Below are 14635 nucleotides of genomic sequence, written 5' to 3'. Positions count from 1 at the left end.
CTTGCACATCTGAATATTGTGGAAGAAACAAAACTAACCATGAGGGGGGAAAAACATGTTTCGTGATGCTGAAAGATGTATTTTGATTCAGTGGAAAGACATGATCATCCATTTATTACCAAAAATCTGTTTTCAGTGACAGATGAAAACTATATATCCCAAGGGAAATTGATCTGGTGGCCAGAGAGGGTGACACAGCCATTGTCATTACCCTTGGCCAGCACTTTAGATCCTTTTCTGTCACGATTTTCTTCATAGGGCCATCAATGTTCAAAAGGTGTTGACTATCTACTCTTGAAAAGCACAGAGACCAAGGTGACCCCTAAAACTGAAAATACCAGGGAGATATATCTGAACAGAGATGTTTAGTGATTTCCATGTCTATATTCAAAATCTTATGAGGGATATTTCTGTGGGTCTCAATGTATTTTTTTAAAATTTTTATTGTTATGTTAATCACCATACATCATTAGTTTTTAATGTACTGTTCCATGATTCATTGTGCATAACACCCAGTGCTCCACACAGAACGTGCCCTCTTTAATACCCATCACCAGGCTAACCCATCCCCCCAACCCCATCCCCTCTAGAACCCTCAGTTTGTTTTTCAGAGTCCATCGTCTCTCATGGTTCGTCTCCCCCTCCGACTTACTCCCCTTCATTCTTCCCCTCCTGCCATCTTCTGCTTTCTTTTTTCTTAACATATATTGCATTATTTGTTTCAGAAGTACTGATCTGTGATTCAACAGTCTTGCACAATTCACAGCGCTCACCATAGCACATACCCGCCCCAATGTCTGTAACCCAGCCACCCCATCCCTCCTACCCCCCACCACTCCAGCAACCCTCAGTGTGTTTCCTGAGATTAAGAATTCCTCATATCAGTGAGGTCATATGATACATGTCTTTCTCTGATTGACTTATTTCACTCAGCATAACACCCTCCAGTTCCATCCACGTCATTGCAAATGGCAAGATCTCATTCCTTTGGATGGCTGCATAATATTCCATTGTGTATAGATACCACATCTTCTTTATCCGTTCATCTGTTGATGGACATCTTGTCTCTTTCCACGGTTTGGATATTGTGGACATTGCTGCTATAAACATCGGGGTGCATGTACCCCTTGGAATCCCTACATTTGTATCTTTGGGGTAAATATCCAGTAGTGCAATTGCTGGATCGTATGGTAGCTCTATTTTCAACAGTTTGAGGAACCTCCATACTGTTTTCCAGAGGGGTTGCACCAGCTTGCATTCCCACCAACAGTGTAGGAGGGTTCCCCTTTCTCCGCATCCCCACCAACATCTGTCGTTTCCTGACTTGTTAATTCTAGCCATTCTGACTGGTGTGAGGTGGTATCTCAACGAGGTTTTGATTTGGATTTCCCTGATGCCGAGCGATGTTGAGCACTTTTTCATGTGTCTGTTGGCCATTTGGATGTCTTCTTTGAAAAAATGTCTGTTCGTGTCTTCTGCCCATTTCTTGATTGGATTATTTGTTCTTTGGGTGTTGAGTTGGATAAGTTCTTTACAGATTTTGGATACTAGCCCTTTATCTGATATGTCATTTGCAAATATTTTCTCCAATTCTCTCGGTTGTCTTTTGGTTTTGTGGACTGTTTCTTTTGCTGTGCAAAAGCTTTTTATCTTGATGAAATCCCAATAGTTCATTTTTGCCTTTGCTTCCCTTGCCTTTGGCGATGTTTCTAGGAAGAAGTTGCTGCAGCTGAGGTCGAAGAGGTTGCTACCTGTGTTCCCCTTTAGGATTTTGATGGACTCCTGTCTCACGTTTAGGTCTTTCAACCATTTGGAGTCTATTTTTGTGTGTGGTGTAAAGAAATGGTCCAGTTTCATTCTTCTGCATGTGGCTGTCCAATTTTCCCAACCCCATTTGTTGAAGAGACTGTCTTTCTTCCATTGGACATTCTTTCCTGCTTTGTCAAAGATGAGTTGACCATAGAGTTGAGGGTCCATTTCTGGGCTCTCGATTCTGTTCCATTGATCTACGTGTCTGTTTTCGTGCCAGTACCATACTGTCTTGATGATGACAGCTTTGTAATAGAGCTGGAAGTCCGGAATTGTGATGCCGCCAGCTTTGCTTTTCTTTTTCAACATTCCTCTGGCTATTCGGGGTCTCTTCTGCTTCCATACAAATTTGAGGATGATTTGTTCCATTTCTTTGAAAAAAGTGGATGGTATTTTGATGGGGATTGCATTGAATGTGTAGATTGCTCTAGGTAGCATTGACATCTTCACAGTTTGTTCTTCCAATCCATGAGCATGGAATGTTTTTCCATTTCTTTGTGTCTTCCTCAATTTCTTTCATGAGTATTTTATAGTTTTCTGAGTACAGATCCTTTGCCTCTTTGGTTAAATTTATTCCTAGGTATCTTATGGTTTTGGGTGCAATTGTAAATGGGATCGACTCCTTGATTCGTCTCTCTTCTGTCTTGGTGTTGGTGTATAGGAACGCCACTGATTTCTGTGCATTGATTCTATCTCCTGCTACTTTACTGAATTCCTGTATGAGTTCTAGCAGTTTTGGGGTGGAGTCTTTTGGGTTTTCCACATACAGTATCATATCATCTGTAAAGAGTGAGAGTTTGACTTCTTCTTTGCCGATTTGGATGCCTTTCATTTATTTTTGTTATCTGATTGCCGTGGCTAGGACTTCTAATACTATGTTGAATAGCAGTGGTGATAGTGGACATCCCTGCCGCATTCCTGACCTTAGGGGAAAAGCTCTCAGCTTTTCCCCATTGAGAATGATATTCGCTGTAGGTTTTTCATAGATGGCTTTTATGATATTGAGGTATGTACCCTCTATCCCTATACTCTGAAGAGTTTTGATCAAGAAAGGATGCTGTACTTTGTCAAATGCTTTTTCTGCATCTAGTGAGAGGATCATATGATGTTCTTTCTTTTGTTAATGTATTGTATCACGTTGGTTGATTTGCGGATATTGAACCAACCTTGCAGCCCAGGGATAAATACCACTTGATCATGGTGAATAATCCTTTTAATGTACTGTTGGATCCTATTGGCTAGTATTTTGGTGAGAATTTTTGCATCCATGTTCATCAAGGATATTGGTCTGTAATTCTCCTTTTTGATGGGGTCTTTGTCTGGTTTTGGGATCAAGGTAATGGTGGCCTCATAAAATGAGTTTGGAAGTTTTCCTTCCATTTCTATTTTTTGGAACAGTTTCAGGAGAATAAGTATTAATTCTTCTTTAAATATCTGATAGAATTCCCATCTGATAGATGGGAAGCCATCTGGCCCTGGGCTTTTGTTTGTTGGGAGTTTTTTTTTTTTAGTGAATGTATGTCAAATATTTTATTTTATTTTTAATTTTTTTATTGTTATGTTAATCACCATATATTACATCATTAGTTTTTGGTGCAGTGTTCCATGATTCATTGTTTGTTCATAACACCCAGTGCTCCATGCAGAACGTGCCCTCCTCAATACCCATCACCAGGCTAACCCATTCCCCTACCCCCCTCCCCTCTAGAACCCTCAGTTTGTTTTTCAGAGTTGATGACTGCTTCAATTTCCTTAGTGGTTATAGGTCTGTTCAGGTTTTCTATTTCTTCCTGGTTCAATTTTGGTAGTTGATACATCTCTAGGAATGCACCCATTTCTTCCAGGTTATCTAATTTGCTGGCATAGAGTTGCTCATAATATGTTCTTATACTTGTTTGTATTTCTTTGGTGTTGGTTGTGATCTCTCCTCTTTCATTCATGATTTTGTTGATTTGGGTCATTTCTCTTTTCTTTTTGATAAGTCTGGCCAGGGGTTTATCAATCTTGTTAATTCTTTCAAAGAACCAGCTACTAGTTTTGTTGATCTGTTCTACTGTTCTTTTGGTTTCTAGTTCATTGATTTCTGCTCTGATCTTTATTGTTTCTCTTCTCCTGCTGGGTTTAGGTTTTATTTGCTGTTCTTTCTCCAGCTCCTTTAGGTGTAGGGTTCGGTTGTGTATTTGAGACCTTTCTTGTTTCTTGAGAAAGGCTTGTATTGCTATATACTTTCCTCTCAGGACTGCCTTTGCTGTATCCCAGAGATTTTGAACAGTTGTGTTCTCATTTGCATTGGTTTCCATGAATTTTTTAAATTCTTCTTTAATTTCCTGGTTGACCCGTTCATTCTTCAGTAGGGTGCTCTTTAGCCTCCATGTATTTGAGTTCTTTCCGACTTTCCTCTTGTGATTGAGTTCTAGTTTCAAAGCATTGGGGTCTGAAAATATGCAGGGAATTATCCAAGTCTTTTGGTACCGGTTGAGACCTGATTTGTGACCTAGGACATGATCTATTCTGGAGAATGTTCCATGGGCACTAGAGAAGAATGTGTATTCCATTGCTTTGGGATGGAATGTTCTGAATATGTCTGTAAAGTCCATTTGGTCCAGTGTGTCATTTAAAGTCTTTATTTCCTTGTTGATCTTTTGCTTAGATGATCTGTCCATTTCTTTTAGGGAGGTGTTAAATTCCCCCACTCTTATTGTATTGTTGTCAATGTGTTTCTTTGCTTTTGTTATTAATTGCCTTATATAATTGGCTGCTCCCCTGTTAGGGGCATAGATATTTACAATTGTTAGATCTTCTTGGTGGATAGGCCCTTTAAGTAAGATATAGTGTCCTTCATCTCTTATTACAGTCTTTGTTTTAAAATCTAATTTGTCTGATATAAGAATTGCCACCCCAGCTTTCTTTTGGTGTCCATTAGCATGGTAAATGGTTTTCCACCCCCTCACTTTCAATGTGGGGGTGTCTTTAGGTCTAAAATGAGTCTCTTGCAGACAGCATATTGATGGGTCTTGTTTTTGAATCCAATCTGATAGCCTATGTCTTTTGATTGGGGCATTTAGCCCATTTACATTCAGGGTAACTAGTGAAAGATATGAATTTAGTGCCATTGTATTGCCTGTAAGGTGACTGTGACTGTATATTGTCTGTGTTCCTTTCTGATCTATGCTGCTTTTAGGCTCTCTCTTTGCTTAGAGGACCCCTTTCAATATTTCTTTTGGGGCTGGTTTTGTGTTTGCAAATTCCTTTAGTTTTTGTTTGTCCTGGAAGCTTTTTACCTCTCCTTCTATTTTCAATGACAGCCTAGCTGGATAAAGTATTCTTGGCTGCATATTTTTCTCATTTAGTGCTCTAAAGATATCATGCCAGTCCTTTCTGGCCTGCCAGGTCTCTGTGGATAGGTCTGTTGCCAATCTGATGTTTCTACCATTGTAGGTTACCTCTCTCTTCTCCCGAGCTGCTTTTAGGATTTTCTCTGTGTCTCTGAGCCTCGTTAGTTTTACTATTAGATGTCAGGGTGTTGACCTATTTTTATTGATTTTGAGTGGGGTTCTCTGTGCCTCCTGGATTTTGATTTGCTCCAATATTCCTTCTGCCCCTCTCTTTCTTCTTTTGGGATCCCAATTATTCTAATGTTGTTTCGTCTTATTGTATCGCTTATCTCTCGAATTCTGCCCTCGTGATCCTGTAGTTGTTTCTCTTTTTCTCGGCCTCTTTATTTTCCATCATTTGGTCTTCTATATCGCTGATTCTCTCTTCTGCCTCATTTATCCTAGCAGTCAGTGCCCCCATTTTTTATTGCACCTCATTAATAGTCTTTTTGATTTCGACTTGGTTAGATTTTAGTTCTTTTATTTCTCCAGAAAGGGTTTCTCTAATAACTTCCATGCTTTTTTCAAGCCCAGCTAATATCTTTAAAGTCATGATTCTGAACTCTAGGTCCGATATCGTACTAATGTCAGTATTGAGTAGGTCCCTGGCAGACGGTACTACCTCTTGTTCTTTTTGCTGAGGTGATTTTTTTCATCTTGTCATTTTGTCCAGAGGAGAACAGATAAATGAGAGAACAAAATGCTAACAGGGTAACAACGTCCCCAGCAAATATACTCTATACAAATCAGAAAAGACCTGAAACCAGGGGAAAAGAAAGGGAAAGAAAGAAAAGAGAGAGAAAAAAAAAGATAAAAACAAAAACAGAACAAAAAAACCCAATATGATCAAATATGATCAGGCTAGTGCATAGATCAGTGTCACACACTAGATTTTGGGTGTATTTTGGCCTGTTAGAAGAAAGTGCCTCCTAAAATTTTAAAGGAAGAAAGACTTATATATGTACAAATAAGGGTTGATAACAATGAAGGGTTGGAAGATGACTGTAAAGATGAAACTTATAAAAGGTTTTATAAACGGAATTGATAAGAAGTTGTTTGAAAGAAGGAAGATGATTTAAAAAAAAAAAGAAAAAAAATGGGAAAGACTGTGATCAGGCAGGAGACTAGAACAAAGCCATACACTAGTGATTTAGGGTATATTTTGATCTGTTAGAAGAAACTGTATATAAAAATTTTAAAGAGAGATGAACTTACATATATATGCCAAAAATAAGGGTAACTACTATGAAGGGATAAAATATGACTAAAAATGAAAAATAAATGTTTTTTTAAAAAAGGGATTGATAAGATGTTGGTTGAAAAAGGGAAAACGAAAAATTCAATAAAACACAAAAAACAGTTAAAAAAATTAACTTTGGAAAACTAATGAATCATGGTAAAAAAGCCATGAATTCTATGTGCGGTATTCCCCTAGCGCTGGAGTTCTCCTGTTCTCCTTGATCGGTAAACTTGGTCTTGGCTTGCTGGCTGTTCCTGCTGATATTCTGGGGGAGGCGCCCGTTGCCGTGGTTCCCAAATGTCTTTGCTGGAGGCAGAATTGCCCTGCCCTTGTGAGTCGAGGCTAAGCAAGCTGCTCGGGTTTGCTCTCAGGAACTTTTGTTCCCTGCAAGCTCTCGGTACAGCCTTGGAGGACCAGGGTGAAAATGGTGGCCTCCCAATCTCCGCCCAGAGGAGCTGAGAACTCAGGGCCCCGCTCCTCAGTGCGCCCCCAGAGAAAAGAAGTCAATCACTCCCGTGTCCCCGGTCTCCGGCCGCACTCCGTGCTCACCCGGCCTGTGACCGAGCGTTTGTATCTCTGGCACCCGACCCCGTGCGGAGTCTCCAAACCCAGCAGATCCCTGCGGTGCATTCCCGCGCCGCTCCTCCCGGGGGAGGGAGGGGAGTCCCCCCGGATCTGCCGCTTGTTGGGTCCCTGCTGGAGGAGCAGTGGCCCAACTGGGCCATGGATCACAGTTTATGGCAACCCCGAGCTGAGAGTCCGCGCCTCGGCTCCGTCTCTGCAGCCGGCTTCCCCGCTCCGATCCCTGGGAGCTCTGCCGCACTCAGGCACCCCGGGTCTTTCTGTGACCCCGAGGGTCCTGAGACCACACTGTCCCGCGAGGGTTCCACCCCCCGCTTAGCCACTGGGGCGACGTCCCTCAGCGGAGCCGACTTCTAAAAGGTCCGATTTTGTGCTCCGCGGCTCTAGCACTTGCCAGAAGCGGCGGACGGAGGCCCCTCCCCGCCATCTATCCTCCCCAATATCGCCTCAGATTCACTTCTCCCCACGTCCTACCTTCTAGCAAGTGGTCGCTTTTCTGTTCAGAGAGTTGTTGCTACTCTCCTCTTCGATCTCCTGTTGAGTTCGTAGGTGTTCAGAATGGTTTGATCCCTATCCAGCTGAATTCCTGAGACCAGACGAAATCCAGGTCTCCTACTCCTCCGCCATCTTGCTCCGTCCCTGATCTCAAAGTGGGTATTATTGATGCCTGGGACATGATTATTGCATATGGCACTAATAATGCCCATCCACCTGATTATGTGTTTGGAAATTGGATTACCACGTTCTTAAACTATATTGCTAGAGGAAAAAATACAGAAAAACCAGTACTAGCCATTCTCTATAATGACCTTACATTATAAGGACAGTTAAATGCAATCTAAGTATGAAGAAATGAAATTTTAAAAATATAGTAAAATATACATAAGTTACCATTTAAACCATTTTTAAGTGTACAATTCAGTGGTTGTGCAATTCAGATATATTCACAATATTGTGCAACCATCATTTTCCCCGCAGTCTTTCATCATCCCAAACAAACTCTGTATCCATAAACTAACTCCTCATTATCCCTTACCCCGAGCACCTGGCAACCACCATTCTACTGTCTCTATGAATTAGACTATCCTAAGTAGCTCATATAAGTGGAGTTATACAGTATTTTTCTTTTGTATCCACTTATCTCATTCAATATAATGTCCTCAAGGTTTATCCATGTTGTGGCATGTGTCAGATTTTTTTTTTTTAAAGACTGAGTATCATTTCATTCTATGTACAAACCATTGTTTATCCGTCATCTTTTGATGGATATCATCTGTTGATGGATATTTCTACTTTTTGGTAATTGTGAATAATGATGCAATGAAGAGGAACCCAAACTTAAAGGGATGTCTCCAGTGCTGAGTGTGGTGACAGAATAGCAGATCATCATTCATAATTTAACTGAAAGAAATGCCTGGCCCAGACATGAATAGTCTAAATAATTTGTTAAAAAATATTTTATTTATTTGACAGAGACACAGCGAGAGAGGGAACACAAGCAGGGGGAGTGGGAGAGGGAAAAGCAGGCTTCCCACTGAGCAGGGAGCCCGATGCGGGGTTTGATCCCAGGACCCTGGGGTCATGACCTGAGCCAAAGGCAGACACTTAACGACTGAGCCACTCAGGCGCCCTGAATAGCCTAAATAATTTAAGTTTAGAGGAAAAGTGATCTGTAGGAGAAAACTTGGTGGACTCATAAAAGAAGTCTTAAGGCAATTATTTGGAATTTGGTAACCAGTTGTCCTTTGGATCCCTGTAAGAGTCAGAGATCACAGTCAAAAATGCACAAGTGCATTGAGAGAAACTAAGTATTAGATCAAGATACAGATCCTGAAACACTGATTCTTGTAGACCCTAAAAGTATGAGGTGAGATCCCCCGCAGAGAACCTGAAATGACTTTATGAACTTTGTCTCTAAATATTCCTTTCAGCATGAAAGTATGCACTCTCCCCATTAACATGTTCAAGGTCTCAAGAGTGGAACTCTTGTGACTCCAGGATGATTACTTTGTTTGGAATGTGTTTCATAGTGAGAGGAAGTGATTATATATATTATAGTGAGTGTGTGTGTATTTATACACACACACACACACACACACACACACACTAGTAGTATAGTAATAGTGCCATGGCCAAGTTCAGGTTAGGACTGGGCTCCTCTCAACAAGGGAACACACATTAGAAAGCTCTTTCTTGTATCAAGTTACCCACTAGTTCTAATTCTTTTTGGACGAAACTTTTTTTTTTTTTTAAAGATTTTTTTTTTAAAGTAATCTCTATACCCAACATGGGGCTTGGACTCCCAACCCCAAGATCAAGAGTCACATGCCCTACTGAATGAGGCAGCCAGGAGCCCCTAAAGGAAACTTTCAAAATAAATCCATTCTTCCAGCTGTTGTACTCTTACCTGCTTACATGAGTTAGCATTTCCCCACCAAGGCCACTTCAAATTCCTTCATCCTAGTTCTAATAGAACAAAGTGTCTACTTTACTTATCATGGCTCTTCTCTGAATACACTGAAGTTTGTCTATGTCACTCTACAACATGCCTTCCACCCCATCTCACATGCCCCAACGTAAATGTGATCAATTAGTATAAAATAATGAGAATCTATCACTTCTCTTGTTCTAGACCTGCACTGTGCAACATCATAGCCACGAGTCACATGTGACTGTTTAATTAAAAATTAGCTCCTTGGTTGCAATCACATTTCAAGTGTTCAATAGACACATGTGCCTAGTGGCACTGTACTGAAACCACAATATTTGCTTGCATTGCCTCTGGAGAGTATTTTTTTTTTTAAGTTTTGTTGTAGTATTTGGATGTGTTTTTTAAAAATAAACCAGTGATATTTTATTAATTTTATGGTGAGTAAAAGAATTCATCAAATGTTAAGTGTCAAACTCCTAACTTTTAAGACATTTACTTCCAGCTCAGTCTTTAAAAAAAAAAATCCTGGTATCTACATATTTTATAATGTTTTGGCCTTAAACTGATAGTTTCAGGTTACTGCAGACACTGACTATATCGCTAATATGTAAGACTTGAGTAAGCCATTTGAAATGGTAAAAAAGGTTCTTTACTGGTATTATCAGGCCTCTTTCAAAAACCCATGTATGCACAATGGAATGAAACTAGAAATCATTAGCGTGAGGAAAACAGAAAAATTCTCAAATATATGGAAATTAAAGAATGCACTCATAATCAATAGGTCAAAGAAGAAATAAAATTTAGAAAATATGTGGAGACAAGTGAAAATAAAAACAATATCAAAACTTCTGGGATGCAGCAAAAGTGCTACAAAAGTTTATGACCAATTATATGTCAACAAATTGGACAACCCAAAAGAAATGAATTCCTAGAAATATGTAACCTACCTAGACTGACTCATGAAGAAAGAATCAATCTGAAAAAACATAATTACATTTAATACAAGGAGGAGATTGAAGCAGTAATCAAAAACCTCCCAACAAAGAAAATCCCAGGACCAGATGGCTTCACTGGAGAATTCTAACAAACATTTAAAGAATAATTAACATCAGTCCTTCCCAAACTCTTACAAAGAATAGAAGAGGAGGGAACACTTCCTAACTCATTCTGTGAGGCCAGCATTACTTCAATACAAAAAGCAGACAAAGACCCAAAAAGAAAACTATAGACCAATATCCCCCCTGATGAATACTGATGCAAAGATCTTAAACAGGATACTAACAAAGTAAATTCATCAGCACATTGAAGTGATTGTACATTGTGACAAGTGGGATTTATATCTAGAAACAAGGATAGTTCAGCATATTAAAATCAATGTAACATGCCACACTGACAAAATGTCGAAAGCCACATCATCTTAATACAGGAAAAAAATTGACAAAATTCAATGTCCTTTTATGAGAAAAACATTCAACAAACTAGGAATAGAAGGAAACTACCTCAAAATAATAAAAGCTGTATTATCAAAAGCCTACAACTAACAAAATTCAATAAGAAAAAGACTGAGAGCTTTTCTTCTAAGATCAGGAACAAAACAAGGGCTTGTAGCACAATTCAACATAGTACTGGAAGTTCTAGAAAGAGCAATTAAATGAGAAAAAGAAATAAGGGATATACAAATTGGAAAAGAATTAAAATTATCTGTTTGCAGATGACATGATCTTATATTTAGAAAACCCTAAGGATTCCACAGCAGAATTGTTAGAGCTAGTAAATTTAGCACATTTGCAGGACACAAAATCAACACCTGGAAATTAGTTGCATTTCTATACCTAACAATGACGAATTTGAAAAGGAAATTAAGAAAAAAATCTCATTTGCTACAGCATCAAAAAGAATAAAATACTTTGGAATAAACTTAACCAAGAAGGTGAAAGACTTGTACGCTGAAAAATATAAAACATTGTTAAAAGAAATTGAAGAAGATACAAATAAATGGGAAGACATCCCATAGTTGTGGACTGGAAGACTTAATATTGTTAAAATGTTCATACTACCCAAGGCAATCTACAAATGCAATCCTTATCAAAGTTCCAGTGGTTTTTTTTTTTTGCAGAAATAGAAAAAAATCCTAAAATTTATATGGAATCTCAAGGGACCCTGAATAACCATAACAAACTTGAAATAGAAGAACAAAGTTAGAGGACTCAGATTGCCTGATTTCAAAATGATATTACAAAGCAACAGTAAAATGGTGATATGATATGAGCATAAAAAATAGATATATAGACCAATGGAACAGAATATAAGACCCCAAAATAACCCCTTGCATATATGGCAAAATGATTTTCAACAAGGTTGCCAAGCCTACAAATATGGAAAGGATGGTCTTTTCAACAAATGGTGCTGAAAAACTGGATATTCACATGCGAGAGAATTAGATTGGACACTAACCTTACAACAAATACAAAAGCTAACTCAAAATAGACTAAGGCCTAAATAAAATGCCTAAAACTATTCAAACCCTAGAAGAAAACATAGGGAAAAAAATCTTAGAACATTAGGTTTGGCAATGATTTCTTTGATATGACACCAAAAGCACAGAACAAAAGAAAAAAAATAAATGGGACTACACCAAATTTAAAAACTTCTGCATGTCAAAGGAATCAACAGAATGAAAAGACAACCCACAGAATGGGAGAAAATAATTGCAAATCATATATCTGATAAAGGGTTAATATCTAGAATACATAGGGAGATGTTATAACTCAATAACAATAAATACCTAATTAAACATTGGTCAAAGGACTTAGACATTTCTCCAAAAAAGACCTACAAATGGCCAACATACACATGAAAAGATGCTCAGCATCACTCATCTTCAGGCAAATGAAAATCACCACCACAATGAGCTATCACCTTACACCTGTCAAAATGGCTATCATCAAAAAAAGAAATAGTAAGTGTTGGTGAGGATATGGAGAAAAAAAGAAACCTCAGTGCACTGTTGGTGGGAAAGTAAATTGATGCAGACACTGTAGAAAGCAGTATGGAATTTCCTCAAAAAATAAAATTAAAAAAAGAAATACCCTATGATCCAGTAATTCCACTCTGCATATTTACGCAAAGAAAATAAAAACAGTATTTCAAAAAGATATATGTACCCCTATGTTTATTGCAGCTTTATAATAGCCAAGATATGGAAGCAACATGTAGGCGCTGATAAATGGATAAAGAAGATGTGATACACACACACACACACACACACACACGAATATTACTCAGCCATAAAAAAGAATGAGATCTTGCCATTTGCAGCAACATGGGTGGGCCTAGAGAGTAATATGCTAAATAATTCAGACAAAGACAAATACCATGATTTCACTTATATGTGAAGTCTAAAAAACAAAAAAAAGAATAAAAAGCAGAATCACACCCCTAAGTACAGAGAACGAACATGGTTGTCTGAGAGGAGGGAGATGGGGGATGGGCAAAATGAGTGAAAAGTAGTGGGAGATACAGGCTTCCAGTTTTGGAATGAGTAATTTATGGGAATAAAAGGCACAGCAGAGAGAATATAGTCAAAGGTACTGTGATAGCGTGGTATGGTGACAGATGGCAGCTACACTTGTGGTGGGCACAGCTTGTAGACTTGTCAAACTACTATTCATGCACCTGAAACTAATATTTATGTCAACTATACTTCAATAAAAGTTAAAACACACACACACACACACACACAATGAGATATCACCTTACACATCAAGATGACCACTATCCTCAGGAAAAAAAAGAACAGGAAATAACGAGTATTGGTGAGAATGTGGAGAAGTTGGAACTCAAGATGTAAAGTGGGGCAACTATTGTGGAAAACTATATGGGGGCTCCTCAAATAGGTAAAAATAGAATTACCATATAACCCAACAATTCTACTTCTGGGTATATGAAAGAACTGAAATCAGGTTTCCAAAGAGATAATATGCACTCCTATGTTCACTGCAGCATTGTTCATGATGGTCAAGATATGGCAACAACACAATGTTCACCAATACATGAACAGATAAAGAAAACATGGTGTATACATACAATGGAATACAATATAGTCTTTAAAAAGGAGACTGTCACGTGCTACAACATGGATAAATGTTGGAAGACATTATACTAAGCAAAATAAGCCAGTCAATAAAAGACAAATATTGTATGATTCCACTCATAGAAGTTTCTAAAGTAGTCACGATCATAAAAACAAAGTAGAAAGGCAAATATCAAATGTTGAGGGGAAGGGGGATTAAGGTGTAGTGGGTATAGTTTTAGTGTAGCAAGATGAAAATTCTAGAGATCTATTGCCCACCAATGTGAATATACTTAATGCTACTGAATTGTACATTTAAAAATGGTTAAGATGGTAAATTTCATGTTATGTATTTTTTTTACCACACAAATTCCTGATGTATGTTCTTTTCCTTTCATAGCAAACAAACTTTAATGTGGAAATCAAGAGCATTTCATTTCTTTGCCCAACCTGCTGAAATGAAATAGTCTCAGTTGTTCAGTAACTGATAATGACTTGAATTCCTTATTTTCTTCCATAATGAATCAACATTAGGAAGCACATTGTTTAAAAACTGTTCTGTTGATAAAACAGCAAGTGAATTGTCTTCAGGTATAAGTCATGCTGCACGCACAGCTCTTGTTCCAGTAGGAGAAATCCCAATGCTCCTTTTCATCCTATACCGTAGTTCACAAAATAACATACATTTTATTGTAGACTTGTCTTAAGTATGAATTTTCAGTGAAAAACCAGAAGCAAAAAATCAAGAGCTTCAATCTTATAAATGTGCATAGATGCCAATAACTCATACTCTACATTATCAATCACTTCAACCTACTACAAAGCAAAATGTGTTCTAGTACACACCTTTCAATTCACACTATGTTATTGACATAATATTTGTACAGCAGTATCATTTGATGAAAGAATTTTACCAACAGTTCCTTCTGATTTAGCACTAACCGTGTTTGTCATTAACTCATGATTGAGCTAGCCCATCCCCTCACCCCCCTCCCCTCTAGCCCGGTGATGGGTATTAAGGAGGGCACATAGTGCATGGAGCAGTGGGTATTATATGAAAACAATGAATCATGGAACACTACATCAAAAACTAATGATGCACTGTATGGTGACTAACATAATAAAAT

General features: G+C 38.4%; 1 protein-coding gene across 1 annotated transcript in view; it reads left to right on the top strand.

The window, feature by feature from the left end:
• The window catches only part of LOC114211250 (NXPE family member 2), a 41647-nt gene extending 33821 nt beyond the window's left edge, over positions 1–7826 (top strand). Inside the window, 5 exon segments of the mRNA XM_088017519.1 lie at positions 92–162; positions 165–256; positions 258–356; positions 358–410; positions 7642–7826. Coding sequence (XP_087873645.1) covers positions 92–162; positions 165–256; positions 258–356; positions 358–410; positions 7642–7826 — 500 coding nt within the window.
• The last annotated feature ends 6809 nt before the right edge of the window (positions 7827–14635 follow it).

The sequence above is a fragment of the Eumetopias jubatus genome, unplaced genomic scaffold (genome assembly GCF_037043125.1).
Source record: "Eumetopias jubatus isolate StellerSeaLion01/CBP00866 unplaced genomic scaffold, mEumJub1_p1.0 scaffold_13, whole genome shotgun sequence".
Taxonomy (NCBI): Eukaryota; Metazoa; Chordata; class Mammalia; order Carnivora; family Otariidae; genus Eumetopias; species Eumetopias jubatus.
The sequence above is the reverse complement of the archived record's forward strand: the minus strand, read 5'-3'. Positions and strand labels throughout refer to the sequence as shown.